The sequence below is a fragment of the Coregonus clupeaformis genome, chromosome 15 (genome assembly GCF_020615455.1).
Source record: "Coregonus clupeaformis isolate EN_2021a chromosome 15, ASM2061545v1, whole genome shotgun sequence".
Classification (NCBI taxonomy): Eukaryota; Metazoa; Chordata; class Actinopteri; order Salmoniformes; family Salmonidae; genus Coregonus; species Coregonus clupeaformis.
The window spans coordinates 40,509,649-40,530,061 of NC_059206.1; the positions used below are offsets into that span (position 1 = coordinate 40,509,649).

Below are 20,413 nucleotides of genomic sequence, written 5' to 3' on the forward strand. Positions count from 1 at the left end.
ATCCCACTCCTCTACAAGGTCCTTTGCCCCTGGGTCCCTATGCCCACTCACATGGATTAAACTAGCAAACAATGTGGCCACTCCAGTACACACAGAGACCCAATGGAGCCTTGTTCCAGGAACTCTCCCTTAGTAGTCATGTGAGTAAAAACAAGCTGGCCAGACTGCCTGATTCAAAACATAATTCATTAACTAGTCAGCTCAATAATGAATGAGGTGAGGTTAGTTGGTGACGTGGGTATGGAGAGAGTAGAGGTGAGCAGAGTGCATGGCAGGTGATGATGGGGGGACTGCAGTGAGTGGTTTTTCATCTCAGGCTGACTGACTGACTGGCTGAATTTACATTTACGTTTACATTTACGTCATTTAGCAGACGCTCTTATCCAGAGCGACTTACAAATTGGTGCATTCAACTTATGATAGCCAGTGGGACAACCACTTTTTTTTATGGGGGGTTGGGGGGGGTAGAAAGATTACTTTTATACTATTCCTGGTATTCCTTAAAGAGGTAGGGTTTCAAGTGTCTCCGGAAGGTGGTCAGTGACTCCGCTGTCCTGGCGTCGTGGGGGAGCTTGTTCCACCATTGGGGTGCCAGAGCAGCGAATAGCTTTGAGCGGGAACTGAGCTTCCGTAGAGGTAGGGGGGCTAGCAGGCCAGAGGTGGATGAACGTAGTGCCCTCGTTTGGGTGTAGGATCAGAGCCTGAAGGTAAGGAGGTGCCGTTCCCCTCACAGCTCCGTAGGCAAGCACCATGGTCTTGTAGTAGATGCGAGCCTCAACTGGAAGCCAGTGGAGTGTGCGGAGGAGCGGGGTGGCATGAGAGAACATGGGAAGGTTGAACACCAGACGGGCTGCAGCGTTCTGGATAAGTTGTAGGGGTTTAATGGCACAGGCAGGGAGCCCAACAGCGAGTTGCAGTAATCCAGACGGGAGATGACAAGTGCCTGTATTAGGACCTGTGCCACTTTCTGTGAAAGATAGGGTCGTACTCAGCTAATGTTGTAGAGCATGAACCTGCAGGATCGGGTCACCGCTTTGATGTTAGCGGAGAACGACAGGGTGTTGTCCAGGGTCACGCCAAGGTTCTTTGCACTCTGGGAGGAGGACACAATGGAGTTGTCAACCGTGATGGCGAGATCATGGAGCGGGCAGTCCTTCCCCGGGAGGAAGAGCAGCTCCGTTTTGCCGAGGTTCAGCTTGAGGTGGTGATCCGACATCCACACTGATATGTCTGCCAGACATGCAGAGATGCGATTCGCCACCTGGTTATCAGAAGGGGGAAAGGAGAAAATTAATTGTGTGTCGTCTGCGTAGCAATGATAGGAGAGACCATGTGAGGATATGACAGAGCCAAGTGACTTGGTGTATAGAGAGAATAGGAGAGGGCCTAGAACTGAGCCCTGGGGGACACCAGTGGTGATAGCACATGGTGCGGAGACAGATTCCGTCACAAGTCCCAAGATTTCATCTGGAGAGAGAGGGGAGAAAGAAGTCAGGGCAGTGTGAGCAGGACCAGCGGTGTCATTTGACTTAATAAATGAGGATCGGATGTCGTCAACCTTCTTTTCAAAATGGTTGACGAAGTCATCCACAGAGAGGGAGGAGGGAGGAGGAGGAGGATTCAGTAGGGAGGAGAAGGTGGCAAAGAGCTTCCTAGGGTTAGAGGCAGAGGCTTGAAATTTAGAGTGTTAGAAAGTGGCTTTAGCAGCAGAAACAGAGGAAGAGAATGTAGAGAGGAGGGAGTGAAAAAATGACAGGTCCGCAGGGAGTCTAGTTTTCCTCCATTTCTGTGAGCTCGCAATGAGTCGTCAAGCCACGGAGTAGGAGGGGAGGACCGAGCCGGCCGGGAGGATAGGGGACATAGAGAGTCAAAAGATGCAGAAAGGGAGGAGAGGAGGGTTGAGTTTTTAGCAGAGGGAAGAGATGATAGGGTTGAAGAGGAGAGAGTAGCGGGAGAGAGAGAGCGAAGGTTGCGACGGCACATTACCGTCTGAGTAGGGGCAGAGTGAGTAGTGTTGGAGGAGTGCGAGAGAGAAAAGAATACAAAGTAGTGGTCAGAGACTTGGAGGGGAGTTGCAGTGAGATTAGTAGAAGAACAGAATCTAGTAAAGATGAGGTCAAGTGTATTGCCTGCCTTGTGAGTAGGGGGGGACTGTGAGAGGGTGAGGTCAAAAGAGGAAAGGAGTGGAAAGAAGGAGGCAGAGAAAAAATAGTCAAAGGCAGACGTAGGGAGGTTAAAGTCACCCAGAACTGTGAGGGGTGAGCCATCCTCAGGAAATGAACTTATCAAGGCGTCAAGCTCATTGATGAACTCTCCAAGGGAACCTGGAGGGCGATAAATGATAAGGATGTTAAGCTTGAATGGGCTAGTGACTGTGACAGCATGGAATTCAAATGAGGAGATGGGTGGGGGAAAAGAGAGAATGTCCACTTGGGAGAGATGAGGATTCCTGTGCCACCGCCGTGCTGACCAGATGCTCTCGGGGTATGCGAGAACACATGATCAGAAGAGGAAAGAGCAGTAGAAGTAGCAGTGTTTTCTGTGGTAATCCATGTTTCCGTCAGCGCCAAGAAGTCGAGGGACTGGAGGGTAGCATAGGCTGAGATGAACTCTGCCTTGTTGGCCGTAGAACGGCAGTTCCAGAGGCTGCCGGAGACCTGGAACTCCACGTGGATCGTGCGCGCAGGGACCACCAGATTAGAGTGGCAGCAGCCATGCGGTGTGAAGCGTTTGTATGGCCTGTGCAGAGAGGAGAGAACAGGGATAGACAGACACATAGTTGACAGGCTACAGAAAAGGCTACAATAATGCAAAGGAGATCGGAATGAAATTAACTAAACATCTGGGAAAGCGAGAGAACGGGGCCTCCCTCACTTATGTTTCACTGAAACACTCAAATATAACTCTCCCAACTTCCACTTTAGAAATTATAATTGTTGTAAACTACAGCGGTTCAATGTTTTCTAGGAATATACTCTATTGGCCTGCAGGACATCAAGAGAAGAGAAACTGTGTTCAAATCAGCCATGCTGTAATCGTATTACATGCAGCCCATTTCACTGCTTCCCATAGATTTGTTGTAAGGATTATTATGCCGTGGCCCCAGGGCGTTCAACTGATAGGCTGTGTGTGTGCCTGTATGTTTGTGCGCATGTGTGTGTGTGTAAGCCTTAGCATCTTTACTTCATGATCTGGGTGTTGCAGATTCCACTGTGATGAAGACATATCTGGTCTTTGTCAGAATTACACAGTACACAGCTTATAATATACTGTATACTGTAGCAAATCATTCTGTCTTCAATGAAGCAGCCAGCAGGCCTCAACTCACCAACACACTCATCCTACACCATCACTCTCATCTCCCCACGCTCCTCAGAACTGCAGAAGCATAAAGTCCACCTGAATGTGTCAGTTGTAAGATCACATTACATTTACATTTCACATGGTCTAGATGCACATATGTTCCACTAGTGTAGTACCTCTGAGAGGCAGAGAGAATAGATGTGTACTGGCCTAACTCATTGTTTGCAGCAGCATCCATCTTTTTTTTTAAACGCACAGATTTTCTTATAAAGGATTAACTGTGTTTATGCAGAAAAACTCATTTTGAGGTGATGATGTTTAGTGAGAGTTCATACAAGTTACATGAGTGTAACTTACAGGGAGTTGATCTGTTGCTCTCCTCGGTGTGTGGCTGTCATACTGAGTTATGTCAATGTTTTGTGGAGTGTGTGGTGTATAGTGTGCTCCACTAATGGAATGTAACATTCTCTTACAGGAGCTGGTGAGTCATTCAACTGACCGACCTGAGAGACAGCAGCTCAAGGAGGCGTTGGAGGCCATGCAGGTGTGTGTGTGTGTGTGTGTGTGTGTGTGCGTGTGTGTGTGTGCGTGCGTGTGCGCGTTTGAGGTTATTCCGGATATGATCATCAATTAAATTTTTCAATTAATTCAGAAGAATGCTTGGGAGCATAGCGAAAAGTTATATTGTAGTGGCTTTAGCAGCAGAAACAGAGGAAGAGAATGTAGAGAGGAGGGAGTGAAAAGATGACAGGTCCGCAGGGAGTCTAGTTTTCCTCCATTTCCGCTCGGCTGCCCGGAGCCCTCTTCTGTGAGCTCGCAATGAGTCGTCAAGCCACGGAGTAGGAGGGGAGGACCGAGCCGGCCGGGAGGATAGGGGACATAGAGAGTCAAAAGATTGCAGAAAGGGAGGGTTGAGGATTTAGCAGAGGGAAGAGATGATAGGATTGAAGAGGAGAGAGTAGCGGGAGAGAGAGAGCGAAGGTTGCGACGGCACATTACCGATATGATCATCAATTAAATTTTTCAGTTAATTCAGAAGAATGCTTGGGAGCATAGCGAAAAGTTATATTGTAGCTTTAACTCGGTCAAGATATAATAGATGTCGTTCAGATGTACTGGTGTAAAAACAATGCATCTCTGTCTCTGAAGGACCTGGCTATGTACATCAACGAAGTGAAGAGAGACAATGAAACCTTGAAGAAGATTAGTGAATTCCAAAACTCCATCGAAAACCTTGTAAGTAACTCTGATTGCTGTAAATGACAGTACTTTTCTACAATCAGCACTGATGTTTCATCAATAAGGAATTTTGACCCTTTTGAGATTTATTGAGCATCAATTACCCATCCCTCTGGCCCCAAAACGTTCCTCAACTTCTCTCTCGGTGGACAGCCTGGAACATTTCTCTCTCTCTCTCTCTCTCTCTCTCTCTCTCTCTCTCTCTCTCTCTCTCTCTCTCTCTCTCTCTCTCTCTCTCTCTCTCTCTCTCTCTCTCTCTCTCTCTCTCCTCCCTCTGCTTACCTCATCCCTCGCTTCTACCTGTCCCACTCATCTGCAAGTATCATGTCTCTAATAAATCATTTATTCTTCCAGAGCGTGAGCAGACAGGCTTTTTAAGTCTCCACGAATCCCAAACTAAAGTTTGTCGCACAAGGCAGCGTTTAGTCTAACAGCAGCTGGCTTTTAATGGCCTTAATATGTGTTTTAGATGAAGCCTTAGAGACAGACAACCACAGGCTGCTATTTTAGATATGCTGCCTGTTTTGTCTGTACGTGTGTATGCCCATTGTATCCCGGGTAAGATATAACTGTCGGATCTAATGACACATGCTGAAGGGGGTCATACGGTCAGAGGTGAAAGACTCATGAATGTCATAATGTTATGATAGCAGATTAAAATGACTCTCACATTTCCCATTTGGACATCTTGATGTTTAATATATCATAAGTCAGTTCAGTGCCTTGGGCGATGCCAAACTTAATTCAATGAGATTTAACCAGGTTAGATGAATAATGTGGTCCTCTGTAGCTCAATTGGTAGAGCATGGCGCTTGTACCGCCAGGGTAGTGGGTTCGATCCCCGGGACCACCCATACGTAAAAATGTATGCACACATGACTGTAAATCGCTTTGGATAAAAGTGTCTGCTAAATGGCATATTATTATAATAATTAATAACACTAAGTAAAGTAGACAACAGTGTGTTGCTCTCATCCATACTTACTGTTTATACTACCACTCTTATTGATCACTGGGGAAACCAGAGATGTACAGCATTAGATTAACACTGGCATGTGTATGTGACCTAAGCAGCAGGTCAAACTGGAGGAGTATGGCAGACCAAAGATAGATGGAGAGCTCAAGGTTTCCTCCATAGTCAACCGAACAAAGCAGGACCGGTGAGTAGTCAAGCTTCACTATGTGAGATGCCTGAATGTATGGTACTTACTGAATGTATGGTACTTACTGAATGTATGGTACTTACTGAATGTATGGTACTTGAATTAAGAGAGAACCAGATTTAGTAATGGAGAATACATGTGTTCAGAGCTCTAACTGGTGTTTTACGGTTATTTTCCCAAGGTACATATTCCTGTTTGATAAAGTAGTCATAGTGTGCAAGCGGAAAGGCTACTGCTATGAATTGAAGGAGATCATTGAGCTGCAGTCATACAAAATGTCTGACGACCCCATGAACAACAGGGACATGAAGAAGGTAGGCAGCAGTATTGAGCACTTTAAAACAGGGGACGCACAATTTCCCTCAACACCCTGCTGAAGGGACACAATCAGCCTAGGTTTTGCAATATCCCAAAGTTTACAAATGTGTCCTTGAGGTAGAATTGCGGTGATGGTAATTTCAGATAAGTGAGCTCATGTGTAATGCATTAAAGTGTCAGATCTGTATGCATTGTGCAAGCCTATGCTCTGAAGAACATGTAAATGCAATGTATGTCATTTACAATACTGCTGTGCACATTTTCCACCAATCTAACCATTCTTTTGAATATTTTGAATCTGCATGTGTGGTCGTGTGCATGTGTAACTGGGTCTTCTCTGGTGTGTTTCTCTTTGCATGCGTACCAGTCGAGTGGAAAAATGGTAAGCTGAAGCAACCCTTAACTCATCTTCTCATTGCAGCCACTGTGTGTGTGTGGTGTTGGGTCATGCCATGATTGCATGTGTACCCACTGGCTATGTGATTCTCTTATGCTTTTGTCAGATGCATTGCCAAGCATGAACAGTATCTCTTGGTTAGCTCCAAAGGGAATGTGTAGGTTATAAAAAGTACATTTTATTAGTATACATCATTGTCTAGGTGTAGTTGTTACAACCCTCCCAATTGTCTGTCCCCCACCCAGTGGTGTAAAGTACTTAAGTAAAAATACTTTAAAGTACTACCTAAGTCGTTTTTTGGAGTATCTGTACTTTACTATTTATATTTTTGACAACTTTTACTTTTACTTCACTACATTGCTAAAGGAAATAATGTACTTTATACTCCATACATTTTCCCTGACATCCAAATGTACTCGTTACATTTTGAATGCTTAGCAGGACAGGAAAATGGTTTAATTAACACACTTATCAAGAGAAAATTCCACGTCATCCCTACAGCCTCTGGCGGACTAAACACAAATACTTTGTTTGTAAATTATGTCTGAGTGTTGGATTGTGCCCCTTGGCTATCCATAAATTTAAAAAAAACAAAAAAATGGTGCCATCTGATTTGCTTAATATAAGGAATTTGAAATGATTTATACTTTTACTTTTGATACTTAAGTGTATTTAAAACCAAATACTTTTAGACTTTTACTCAAGTAGTATTTTACTGGGTGACTTTTACTTTTACTTGCATCATTTTCTATTAAGGTATCTTAACTTTTACTCAAGTATGACCACTGGGTACTTTTTCCACCACTGCCCTCACCACTCTCTCCATCTATGCCTCTGTTTCTTTCTTTCCACCATCCCTTCCTCATTCCCTCTTTCTCTGCAGTGGTCCTATGGCTTCTACCTGATCCACCTGCAAGGGAAGCAGGGTTTCCAGTTCTTCTGTAAAACAGAGGACACCAAGAGGAAATGGATGGAGCAGTTTGAGATGGCCATGTGAGTACAGTAGTAGGCCTACTGTAGCAGTATACAGCACAGTAGATCTTTTAAACGAATCAGATCCATTTCAAACTAGCTATGTATGTTTCCTCCAATACTAAAGGTCAAACATCAAGCCGGAGAAAGCCACGGCCAATCAGCACAACTTCCAGATGCACACGTTTGAGAAGGACACCAACTGCCGAGCCTGCAAGATGCTGCTGAGGTGAGACTTGGAAAAAACCGCAGGGCTCCTCCTATGTACCTGTACACCTACATCAGATCGTTCGCGTGGCATTATCATGCGCTTTGTTGACGGAAGACATCACTGTTTTTCAATGGGATATCAGTGGTACATACTGATGCTACGCACTTAATGTGATATGCAGTCTTTTGAGGCTGCCAGCCCCTCTAAACTCCCTGAATGACCAATCAAATCAAATCAAATGAAATTGTATTTGCCACATGCGCCGAATACAACAGGTGTAGACCTTACAGTGAAATGCTTACTTACAAGCCCTTAACCAACAATGCAGTTTTAAGAAAAATAAGTGTTAAGTAGAAAATAGATACAAATAAATAAAAATAATTAAAGAGCAGCAGTAAAATAAAATAACAGTAGGGAGGCTATATACAGGGGGTACCGGTACAGAGTCAATGTGAGGGGACACAGGTTTGCGTCTGTTTGATTTGACTGACAGCTAGAACATGCACGTACACTTTTCCAACGCCAGCCATTACAGTAGGACTGCGTATAGGTTGACAATGTGAGTGCAGCTCTAGAACTACACTGTGAAGCGTGCCACTACCACTCCTGACCTCTGTTATAGTGGCTGTCTACACTCTATACTCGATGCAATGTATTGGCACAAAAACAACATAGTAGTGGCGCTGACCTAAATTCCCTCCCAGTGTTGTGGAAGGGACCAGTGTGCTGCTACCACTAGCTGCTAGCTGTATAATTGCATCAGTAGCCCAAGTGTATTAGCCTGTGATGTATGGTGTTGGCTATTGGACATGGCAGTGTATACACTGTATTTTTAAATAGTGTAGGAAGTAATCCACTTTATTGTGTGACCTAAAAAAGAGTGGGCCGCTTACGGTGGATGTAGTCTCAGAACATTGAATTCATGTCTATTTAGCCGAGGCTTTTATTCAAAGCGACAATCGGTTAACACAAATGCACAGTGTGTGGCCACACAGGAATCAAACCTGTAGCTTTTGGAAGAACAGTGTATACTAGGAAAGTAATAGCATAGAATCACATATGGTGCATGTTTTTTTATTCTATTTAGAGTAGTGTTTAGATAAAGACGTCCTAACTGGTCAGGGTTAGGAATGATCCTGTGTGTTATTGGCTTTTCAGTGTCAGTCTCCTCCTCACCTGTGACCCCCGCCACCCCCCACCCCCCCTAATCTGTGTATCTCACTCTCTCTCTCTCTCTCTCCCAGGGGGATCTTCTACCAGGGATACTACTGTTCCCGCTGTGGGACTGGAGCTCACAAAGAGTGCCTGGAGTGCATCACCACCTGTAAAATAAGTAGGTTTCTCCTCCCTTTGCTTAACTCTTATTCATTACAGTGGTATCAGAGATATAAGAGGAACTTAATGTGAAGTGTTACTGACAAGTCTCCCTAGATACAGACGGTTCTATGGAACATGCATAACTAGTGAGTTGTACCATTTAGTTGACCACCTGCTCTCTCTCGCTCTCATTTTTTCAGATCCACTTGACACAGTGAGTGTTTCACCCTCCCGTTTCTTAAACATTCAGATTTATCACCTTTTGAAGAATGAAATCTATTGTTTCATGAATGAATGATCATATTGTTGTTGTATTGATAACTGATTGATAAATCTGTTTGGTCGTGTAGAACAATAATACTATAAGCTCTTAGAGCTCCCTTATCTTGACGCTGTTGTTGTGTTTGTCCTTCCTTTTTCAGGAACCTGGACTACTGCCATCAGGTAGGAATTCTGTTCATACAGGAAATCACATAGCACAGTGTAATTAATGTTAGTCAGTCAATCCATACAATGTACAGTAGACTTTGATAAAGATTGCTCTCAAGCTGTCAAACTAACTTGAAGTTGGCTGGAATGTGGAGTAGCGCTACAGCTCTCTGCTGCCATCTTGTGGAAATGTTATATGGAGAATTCTGTGTAGTCTTAATAGCCCAAGTGAAGAGTGTTCAGTTTATCTAACTGTATGCATTTTATCCTGGCTTCAGGCCCTAAGATGGTGGCAGTGAGGAACTATCATGGGACGCCTGTTCCTCCAGGGAAGCCTCCACTCTCCTTCCAGACAGGCGACTTCATCGAGCTCCTGAAGGGGGAACCTGACACCACCTGGTGGGAGGTAAAATCACTCCCTGACCATAGGTTATCCACTAACACACACATTCTAATGAGCATGCACAATGTTCTCCTGTATCCAGCCATAGCAACAGAGTTGTTGTATATCGACACCTAGTGTCTCTCTCTCCCAGGGAAAGCTTATCCAAACCCAGAAGAGTGGCTTCTTTCCTAACAACTGTGTAAAGCCTTGTTTGGACCCCAAGGTAAAGGACCCCTCACATACACATTCACTCACTCATGATTCTACTCTATTTATGAAATCTCTAATGCTGTTTTTGTGGTTGTCACCACAGCCGTTGTTCCAGTCCTTCCCCAGCCGGCAGTCCTCAAGGGAAACAGACTACTATGGATACCCATGGTACGACCCTTCACCTTTGATACTATCAGACATTTCAAAAGTTGTGATATTCAGTCTAGTTTGCAAGTACCCCTCTCCTCATTTCTCTGCAGTAAATAAATTGTATTACTGTGGTATTACTATTTCAGGACAGTGTATTACTATGTTAGGACAGTATATTACTATGTTAGGACAGTGTATTACTATGTTAGGACAGCGTATTACTGTTAGGACACAGTATTACTATGTTAGGACAGTGTATTACTATGTTAGGACAGTGTATTACTATGTTAGGACTGTGTATTACTATGTATATTCTAAAGTCCATCAGTGACCTGTGTTCCCCCTCAACGTCACGTCAGGTTTGCTGGCAACATGGAGCGGACACAGGCTGACAACCTGTTGAAGTCCCACAGCAGTGGAACATACCTGATCAGAGAGAGGACTGCTGAGGCAGAGAGGTTCGCCATCAGCATCAAGTTAGTGTTTACTCTAATTTACCCTAGCAAAGTAAAATCACAGGAGACGTATCTTTCTCAGTAACACTAACAAACCCCCATTCCTTCACATACTTTATAGTGGTAGCCACATTCATATTCAAATTACTTCAAATTTAAATGAATCTTTGTTGTGTGCATTAGGTCCCGTGTAGCTCAATTGGTAGAGCATGGCGTTTGCAACGCCAGGGTTGTGGGTTCGATTCCCACGGGGGGCCAGTATGGGGGAAAAAAATAAAATAATGTATATGGATAAGAGGGTCTGCTAAATGACTAAAATGTAAATGTAATGCATTACCAGGAAGTTATCATACAGTTTGTGATGCCATTGGAGTGAGTTAGACCATGCCCAGTGGACATGTGCATCTGAGTGACTTGCTACAACTGGAGCAAGGAGAAGGGGAGGGTGGAAATTACCATTTATTTTGTATAGATTTTTATTAAATAAACTATATTAGGCTTACACACAGTAATAATAAAAAGCTCCACACATTACATATTTCTAACCCAGAACTTCACTCCCATTCCTACCGGGAGCTGCAAGACCCACGGTAGTCCTGTTACCATGTCAACCTCTAATGCCCACTCTGTCAGCTCCCACCCCTGTGATTCTTCTGTAGTCACTGCAGTACTTTTGTCTCGAATAGGTTCAATGATGAAGTAAAGCACATTAAAGTCATTGAGAAAGACAGCTGGATCCACATCACTGAGGCTAAGAAGTTTGAGAGTCTACTGGTAAGAGAACTTTCATCAATCTGTCACATAATGTCACATACTATTTGTAATGCTTATATGGCCAATGAATGACCCTGTTGTTTCTTTCTCTTGTGTTCTGTCTGACAGGAGTTGGTGGAGTACTATCAGTCCCATTCACTGAAGGAGAGTTTCAAGCTGCTAGACACGACATTACGCTATCCCTACAAATCTAGAGAACGAGGGCCGGCATCACGGGCCAGCACCCGCTCTCCAGGTGAGCCCATACCTGGTGAGACTCCCTCCTCTCTCTTCCTCTTCTGTCTGCCAACACCACAGATGCACACATAGCAGACATCCCTATTCAGTCAATCCATGCCTTCATCCAGAGTCTTCACAGCACGGCTATGGGCACAGAGTTAACTGAGAGGGGCAGGCTGCTGGTTTGTTTCTCCTCCAGCCTCTCTCCTCTCCTCCCAGAACAGGAGACACCCAGCCAGGCCAGTCACCCTGCAAGGCTCAGTCCCTCCCAGAGTCACCACCTCACCTGACCCATGCAGCCAGCCAGAGAGAGAGGGAGGAAGGCTGGGCTGGCAGCTGTCTCAGGCCCTGGGCTGGCTGACTGGCTAGCTGGGTGGCTGGCCAGCTGAATGGGCTTTGTTAAACACCCTCCATCATTAGATGTATAATAAATGATTCGGCCCTGCTCTCTGCTCTGGCCAGACTCCCACACTGATCTGCCTTTGTTTGCTCCCTCTCCAGCCAAGCCCAACTGGCACCAACAACACATTCCCCCCCCCCTCCATTTTTCTGGTCAGCGTGTGGAAATGGATGGAGACAATGGGCTTGTTGATCTGTGTGTGTGGGTTGGAGGGGTTGGAAGGGGCGGGCTCTAGGGGAGAGAACAAGAGTATTCAGCGTCTCTGGCGGTTTGGACATTTGTCAGGGTTAGTGTTTCAGTGTGTGAGGCATGGGTATAGAATGGGAGTAGTGTTTTTTTTCTCTTGATTTAGGCTCGTTTTTCAATGGGGGACAAAGCCCTATTTTATTGTTGGCCACCTTGGTCTCTGGCCAGCCATTGCAGGCTCCCTAATGAGCTTTTCTTTTATTTTCTTTCTTTTCTCCTCTTTCCCTTTTCTCTCTTTCACTGACTGTCTCAGCAGCCATTGGTGCTTCCTACAACTTCTCCTTCCTCAGTCCTCAGGGTCTCAACTTCTCCTCCTCTCAGAGCTCAGCCCCGTTCTGGTCAGGTACTCTCTCCTCCTTTTCTTCAGCTCTTCTTCTTCTTCCCTCTGTCCTCTATCAAGCCAGCCACCTCTCCTCTCCTCTCACACCCCTTTTCATTTCTTATTCTTTCGTAGCTGTCAAAGGTTCTCATCTCTGTTGTCATGTGTCATCACTGTAAAAGCATGAGCTTTTCACCCATTACATTGATAGGAGCATATATAGAGTGTGCGACTTTCTTTCTTTGTTTTTTTTGTTCATTGATGTGCCATCATTGAAAGGGCATTGAATTAACTGCAGAGAACTTTGCAGAGAGAGGCGCAACTGGGGAACCTATAGTTTTATTACATGGATAGACTCCTCCTTTGTTGCAGGTCTATGGGAGGGGGTAATATTATGTATAGATAATTGAGCTACAGCGTGGTCCTCTGTAGCTCAATTGGTAGAGCATGGCGCTTGTAATGCCAGGGTAGTGGGTTCGATCCCCGGGACCACCCATACGTAAAAATGTATGCACACATGACTGTAAGTCGCTTTGGATAAAAGCGTCTGCTAAATGCCATATTATGTATTATTATTGTGTGATATTGATATTAGCAACACAGCAGAGAAAAGGAGATGAAGAAAAATACAGGTTTGTGTCTCTCTGCTGGAAGAATTTGCCTTAGTCGTCATAGTGATGCCTTGAAGGCGTACAGGAGTGTGACTTTATTTATTTTTTGGTGTCATCGATGTGCCATTATTGAGCAGAGCATTGAATTAACTGATTTCTTTAGAATATAAAACTTACATAACTGAGTCAAGGGGTAAAGAACCCATCTTAAGTTTCAAGTTTTTAATGTCACGTGCACAAGTACAGTGAAATGCCTTTCTTGAAAGCTCCAAACCCAACAATGCAGTAATCAATGTCAATGTAGCACAAAACATAACACAAGGTAGAACAAAAACACACAAGAAATCAAATAAAAAATAATTACAAATCCTCATGCACAATCCTCTCCTCCAACCGTAATCTCCACTACTGTCTGTAAATGTTCTGCACTCACCCAGGATCTGTAGGTTACCTGTGGGACACCAATGTGTCTGCTCTCTCTGCACTGTTATCCCACTGACTCTGATGTCATTGTTCCAGTGTTCACACCGAGGGTGGTCAGTACAGCAGTGGCCAGGTACAACTTTGCAGCACGGGACATGAGGGAGCTGTCACTCAGAGAAGGGGATATTGTTAAGATCTACAGCAAGATCGGAGGAGACCAGGGCTGGTGGAAGGGAGAGGCCAACGGCAGGGTGAGTGAGAACCAATATAGCAGGGGCTTAAGATATGGTATTCATGTTATTACAATGTTGTTGCAATAGTAATTGCTGTGTAGTTACACAGGTAAGAGAGCAATGTAATGTAAAGTGTAACCAAAAAGTGAAGTCTGCAATGTTAATACCTAATTTATCATTTGCCTCAATGAAATCTAGAAGCCTTTCTGTAGGCTACAGTATTAGATTATTTTTGTACTTTTTACCCCTTTTTTCTTCCCAATTTTGTGATTTTTGACAGGTTTCTGATCTCATTGCTGTGTGTGTCTGACATTTTAGATTGGCTGGTTTCCTTCAACATATGTTGACGAAGAAGGAGTTCAGTGAGGCTCTGATGTCACCATGGCTCCTATCCAATCACATCACACCTCGCTCCACAGTCCTCAGAAAGGACTAGTTGGTTTCCAGGGAAACACCATGTGGAATACTTTTTGCTGGATACTGATTTTGCAGTGAACAATGTTTCTATTCCGGTTTTCTTCCTACGCGTATGCATTAGCTTTGCTTATGTTGTTTTTTTGTAAGATCTTGTCCTGTTTGATCTCTGTGAGGAAAAACTGGATTCCAGTCTGTCTGCCTCTGGTTGTTCTGAGGGGGCTGACATGAACTGAGGAACATTGCAGAGAGAGGCCCAACATACTCTACGTACAGAGACTAGGGAACCTATAGTTTTATTACATGGATAGACTCCTCCTTTGTTGCAGGTCTATGGGAGGGGGTAATATAATATATAGATAATTTATTTAACAGAGATCCTAACGATTATTGTGTGATATTGATGTTAGCAACACAGCAGAGAAAAGGAGATGAAGAAAAATACAGATTTGTGTTTCTTTTCTGGAAGATTTTGCCTTAGTTGTCATGGTGATGCCTTGAGGGCTTACAGGAGAGTTGGAAGGAGAAACGACAGGATTAGTTTGTCTTGCACACACAGACACACTCACTTGCCCTGACCACTATAACATTATGGTGCCTTTGAAGTGTGGTCAATGCTCACAGGATTCGTCAGTCATGGTCCATCGGCAGCTTACAGTAGAGCACTACCCATCCAACCTCTACTGCAGAGTGGACTATGGATGGAGAAGAAGAGGGAAGGGACGTTTGGGACACAGCTCCAGTCCTTAACCCTCTGTTCATTAATTCAACCCCCTTTTCAACTGAAGACAGACAGATAGTGGCCCTCAGAAGCATTGCAATGGAGTTGAGGAACTGTTCTGTCGCAGCCAAATAAACAGTGACCCACCGTGGGGTGTAATGGCAGGTAGAATGGGTGTACAGATAGAAGGTTCACATCAGTCTCAGCACTTTAAGTCTATTGGTACTCCTCACAATCAACAGGGTGCAAAAAGGGACATTTTAAGTCAGTCCAACACCCACCTAATGCACTGAAAATCTATCTTGGTATTCAATGTTTTTGTTGGTTTAATTTTGTTTTATTTTGCAAAAGACCAAACTTTACTTGCTAAAAACTGGACCAACCATAATTATTTTAAAGCCAAATGCAACGTATTTTTATTAATGTCCGCATGAACTTTAACCTAGAGATTTTTATTATCAGTTTGTTTGTACCTTGCCTTATTTACAGATGGACACATGGTCCTGGGATTTTAGGATGTTGAAAATGTTGAAAATTCTCAGAATTTTATTTTTGGTGCTGTGGTGTCTGGTGAAGTAATATGGCAGCTCTATGAATTACTCAGAATCAAAAAGTCAACATCATTATGATGACCTACCTGAAAATTATATGATGTCACAATATAAACTAATTGAAATCAGTCATACACTTTCTGGATCATTAACTGACCACAACCATTTAATCAGACATTGGAGAAAAAGATGGCTGCCATATTCTCTGGTTTCCTATCACATCTCAGATCAGTTGTCAACCCCAAGTACCCACAATAATCTACTGACCAGATGATTCAAACAGTGACATTGGCTGACAAACTAAGACTGATGTGGTGGAAGAGGAAAGAGTACTGTAGGTTTCTGACCGTATGTGACTATGTTGTGTGTATTCCCACTACTCCCAAACATAACTCCTGACACCTAGGATAGGAAGGGTTGACTTTGGGGGGAGTACATGTTGGCTAACTGGGGGCTACTTAGTCGCTGTTTGTGTAGTGGAGAAAACTCATTGCATGTGGTTATAGATATTTCAACTCCTGTCAGTACATCCTCAAAAAATAACTTAATTGTGTACATTTTCTTTGAATGGATGAGTATTTCCAAAATGAGGTCTATCATGAAATAAATATTTCTCTTTTTGCCTACATTTGATGTTACTGTTTCTATTTATGGAATTGTTTTATGAGTTACTTAATCTTTTATTGTTCTTTCTTCTAACAAAGCTATGTAAAATACCTAATATTTTCGAATGTAAGGTGAACAAGATGGCGGCGACGGACATGGTCACCCTGTTTCTATATCCTAGCCAACTTTGCAGTATTTTTCTTGATGTTGTGGTTGCTGTTGTTATTTCTTACATGATTTGCTCAGAACGCTACTTGTATTATTACCAACAGCTGAAGATAACTTTGGGATATTTGATTGGCGGTCACTCACCAGAATTTCGACCAGAAATGTGACTTTCCTGAATTGGATCCTTTTTGTTTGAACTCCCCAAGGCAATTCTATTCATCCTGGCGGCTGCTCCAAGACGCTGTCGCCGGAGAAGATGAATAAGGTCTGGTCTCCTAGTCAGACTCAGGAGGCTTGCATACCATCCACCACTTCCGAGGATATTACTCTCTAACCTTCAGTCCCTGGACAATAAAGTAGACGAGCTCAGGGCGAGGATCTCCTTCGAGAGACATCAGGGACCGTAACATACTCTGTTTTATGGAATCATGGCTGTCTCCGGATATACTGTCCCCATCCATTTAGCCAGCGGGGTTCTCCATCCATTGCGTGAACAGGAACAAAGTGTATAATGGCGCCGGAGGGGATGGCTGCCGTTTTATGGACTCTTAACCAACCGTGCTATTTTGTGTGTTTTTTCCGCATTGTTTGTAACTTATTTTGTACATAATGTTGCTGCTACCGTCTCTTATGACCGAAAAGAGCTTCTGGACATCAGAACAGCGATTACTCACCTTGAACTGGACAAATCATTTTTATTTTATGAGTCGGACGAGAGGGATTTGCTCCAGACACCCGACAGGGCTCTCATCCCTGTCATTCGCAGTAGAAAGAAAATGAGATATTGCGGAAGGAGATCGGGGTGCTTGTTAAGGAGCCGGCAACGAGTGGCTAATCTGCCTTTGCAATCGATACTATTGGCCAACTTACAATTGCTTGATAATAAAATGGACGAACTACAGGCACGAATATCCTACCAACGGGACATTCAAAACTGTAATATCTTATGTTTCACCGAGTCGTGGCTGAACATTTACATTGACATTTTAGTCATTTAGCAGACGCTCTTATCCAGAGCGACTTACAGTTAGTGAATACATTTTTTTTTTTATACTGGCCCCCCGTGGGAATCAAACCCACAACCCTGGTGTTGCAAACACCATGCTCTATCAACTGAGCTACATCCCTGCCGGCCATTCCCTCCCCTACCCTGGACAACGCTGGGCCAATTGTGCGCCGCCCATGAGTCTCCCGGTCGCGGCCGGCTGCTACAGAGCCTGGATTCGAACCAGGATCTCTAGTGGCACAGTTAGCACTGCGATGCAGTGCCTTAGACCACTGCGCCACTCAGGAGTTAACGATGAACGATGACATGAATAACATACAGCTGGCGGGTTATACACTGTATCGGCAGGATAGAACAGCAGCTTCTGGTAAGACAAGGGGTGGCGGTCTATGTATATTTGTAAACAACAGCTGGTGCACGATATCTAAGGAAGTCTCGAGGTTTTGCTCGCCTGATTATCTCATGATAAGTTGTAGACCACACTATCTACCAAGATAATGTGGTCTATATTCTTCATAGCTGTCTATTTAACACCAAAAACCAATGCTGGCACTAAGACCGCACTCAATTAACTGTATACGGCCATAAGCAAACAGGAAAACGCTCATCCAGAGGTGGCACACCTAGTGGCCGGGGACTTTAATGCAGGGAAACTTAAATCTGTTTTACCTCATTTCTACCAGCGTGTTAAATGTGCAACCAGAGGGGAAAAAAACTCTAGACCACCTTTACTCCACACAGAGACGCGTACAAAGCTCTCCCTCACCCTCCATTTGGAAAATCTGACCATAATTATATCCTCCTGATTCCTGCTTACAAGCAAAAACTAAAAGCAGGAAGCACCAGCGACTTGGTCAATAAAAAAGTGGTCAGATGAAGCAGATGCTAAGCTACAGGACTGTTTTTCTAGCACAGACTGGAATATGTTCCGGGATTCTTCCGATGGCATTGAGGAGTATACCACATCAGTCACTGGCTTCATCAATAAGTGCATCGATGACGTCATACATACCCCAACCAGAAGCCATGGATTACAGGCAACATCCGCACTGAGCTAAAGGGTAGAGCTGCCGCTTTCAAGGAGAGGGACTCTAACCCAGAAGCTTATAAGAAATCCCGCTATGCCCTCCGACGAACCATCAAACAGGCAAAGCGTCAATACAGGACTAAGATCGAATTGTACTACACCGGCTCCGACGCTCATCGGATGTGGTAGGGCTTGCAAACTATTAGACTACAAAGGGAAGCACAGCCGCAAGCTGCACCGTGACACGAGCCTACCAGATTAGTTGAATTACTTCTATACTCGGTTCGAGGCAAGTAACACTGAAACATGCATGAGAGCATCAGCCTTGTGATCACGCTCTCCGTAGCCGATGTACAGTGGGGAAAAAAGTATTTAGTCAGCCACCAATTGTGCAAGTTCTCCCACTTAAAAAGATGAGAGAGGCCTGTAATTTTCATCATAGGTACACGTCAACTATGACAGACAAATTGAGAAAAAAAAATCCAGAAAATCACATTGTAGGATTTTTAATGAATTTATTTGCAAATTATGGTGGAAAAAGACCAAAGAGCTGTCAAAGGACACCAGAAACAAAATTGTAGACCTCAGGCTGGGAAGACTGAATCTGCAATAGGTAAGCAGCTTGGTTTGAAGAAATCAACTGTGGGAGCAATTATTAGGAAATGGAAGACATACAAGACCACTGATAATCTCCCTCGATCTGGGGCTCCACGCAAGATCTCACCCCGTGGGGTCAAAATGATCACAAGAACGGTGAGCAAAAATCCCAGAACCACACGGGGGGACCGAGTGAATGACCTGCAGAGAGCTGGGACCAAAGTAACAAAGCCTACCATCAGTAACACACTACGCCGCCAGGGACTCAAATCCTGCAGTGCTAGACGTGTCCCCCTGCTTAAGCCAGTACATGTCCAGGCCCGTCTGAAGTTTGCTAGAGTGCATTTGGATGATCCAGAAGAGGATTGGGAGAATGTCATATGGTCAGATGAAACCAAAATATAACTTTTTGGTAAAAACTCAACTCGTCGTGTTTGGAGGACAAATAATGCTGAGTTGCATCCAAAGAACACCATACCTACTGTGAAGCATGGGGGTGGAAACATCATGCTTTGGGGCTGTTTTTCTGCAAAGGGACCAGGACGACTGATCCATGTAAAGGAAAGAATGAATGGGGCCATGTATCGTGAGATTTTGAGTGAAAACCTCCTTCCATCAGCAAGGGCATTGAAGATGAAACGTGGCTGGGTCTTTCAGCATGACAATGATCCCAAACACACCGCCCGGGCAACGAAGGAGTGGCTTCGTAAGAAGCATTTCAAGGTCCTGGAGTGGCCTAGCCAGTCTCCAGATCTCAACCCCATAGAAAATCTTTGGAGGGAGTTGAAAGTCTGTGTTGCCCAGCGACAGCCCCAAAACATCACTGCTCTAGAGGAGATCTGCATGGAGGAATGGGCCAAAATACCAGCAACAGTGTGTGAAAACCTTGTGAAGACTTACAGAAAACGTTTGACCTGTGTCATTGCCAACAAAGGGTATATAACAAAGTATTGAGAAACTTTTGTTATTGACCAAATACTTATTTTCCACCATAATTTGCAAATAAATTCATTCAAAATCCTACAATGTGATTTTCTGGATTTTTTTTCCTCATTTTGTCTGTCATAGTTGACGTGTACCTATGATGAAAATTACAGGCCTCTCTCATCTTTTTAAGTGGGAGAACTTGCACAATTGGTGGCTGACTAAATACTTTTTTTCCCCACTGTATGTCTTCACTGACATTTTCAACCTCTCCCTGTCTGGAATCTGTAATACCAACATGTTTCAAGCGGACCACCATAGTCCCTATGCCCAAGAACACAAAGGTAACCTGCCTAAATGACTACCGACCTGTAGCACTCACGTCTGTAGCCGTGAAGTGCTTTGAAAGGCTGGTCATGGCTCACATCAACACCATTATCCCAGAAACCCTAGACCCACTTTAATTTGCATATCGCCCCAACAGATCCACAGATGATGCAATCTCTATTGCGCTCCAAACTGCCCATTCACACCTGGACTACAGCTCAGCGTTCAACACCATAGTGCCCTCAAAGTTAATCACTAAGCTAAGGACCTAGGGACTAAACACCTCCCTCTGCAACTG

General features: G+C 44.1%; 1 protein-coding gene across 11 annotated transcripts in view; it reads left to right on the plus strand.

The window, feature by feature from the left end:
• The window catches only part of LOC121582444 (guanine nucleotide exchange factor VAV2-like), a 242,660-nt gene extending 226,572 nt beyond the window's left edge, over nucleotides 1–16,088 (plus strand). For 2 of the 11 annotated variants that reach the window (XM_041898222.2, XM_041898225.2), the window contains 19 exons: nucleotides 3,779–3,847; nucleotides 4,453–4,539; nucleotides 5,614–5,702; nucleotides 5,887–6,019; nucleotides 6,391–6,405; nucleotides 7,304–7,413; nucleotides 7,520–7,621; nucleotides 8,848–8,936; nucleotides 9,121–9,134; nucleotides 9,343–9,364; nucleotides 9,628–9,755; nucleotides 9,886–9,957; nucleotides 10,048–10,112; nucleotides 10,454–10,570; nucleotides 11,236–11,323; nucleotides 11,432–11,573; nucleotides 12,442–12,531; nucleotides 13,638–13,792; nucleotides 14,093–16,088. In XM_041898222.2, the coding sequence (XP_041754156.1) occupies nucleotides 3,779–3,847; nucleotides 4,453–4,539; nucleotides 5,614–5,702; nucleotides 5,887–6,019; nucleotides 6,391–6,405; nucleotides 7,304–7,413; nucleotides 7,520–7,621; nucleotides 8,848–8,936; nucleotides 9,121–9,134; nucleotides 9,343–9,364; nucleotides 9,628–9,755; nucleotides 9,886–9,957; nucleotides 10,048–10,112; nucleotides 10,454–10,570; nucleotides 11,236–11,323; nucleotides 11,432–11,573; nucleotides 12,442–12,531; nucleotides 13,638–13,792; nucleotides 14,093–14,140 (1,635 nt within the window). In that variant the 3' untranslated portion in view covers nucleotides 14,141–16,088. The remainder of the gene's footprint in view (nucleotides 1–3,778; nucleotides 3,848–4,452; nucleotides 4,540–5,613; nucleotides 5,703–5,886; nucleotides 6,020–6,390; nucleotides 6,406–7,303; nucleotides 7,414–7,519; nucleotides 7,622–8,847; nucleotides 8,937–9,120; nucleotides 9,135–9,342; nucleotides 9,365–9,627; nucleotides 9,756–9,885; nucleotides 9,958–10,047; nucleotides 10,113–10,453; nucleotides 10,571–11,235; nucleotides 11,324–11,431; nucleotides 11,574–12,441; nucleotides 12,532–13,637; nucleotides 13,793–14,092) is intronic. The other 9 variants (XM_041898224.2, XM_041898226.2, XM_041898229.2 and 6 more) reach the window with 9 other exon arrangements.
• Nucleotides 16,089–20,413: the final 4,325 nt, after the last annotated feature.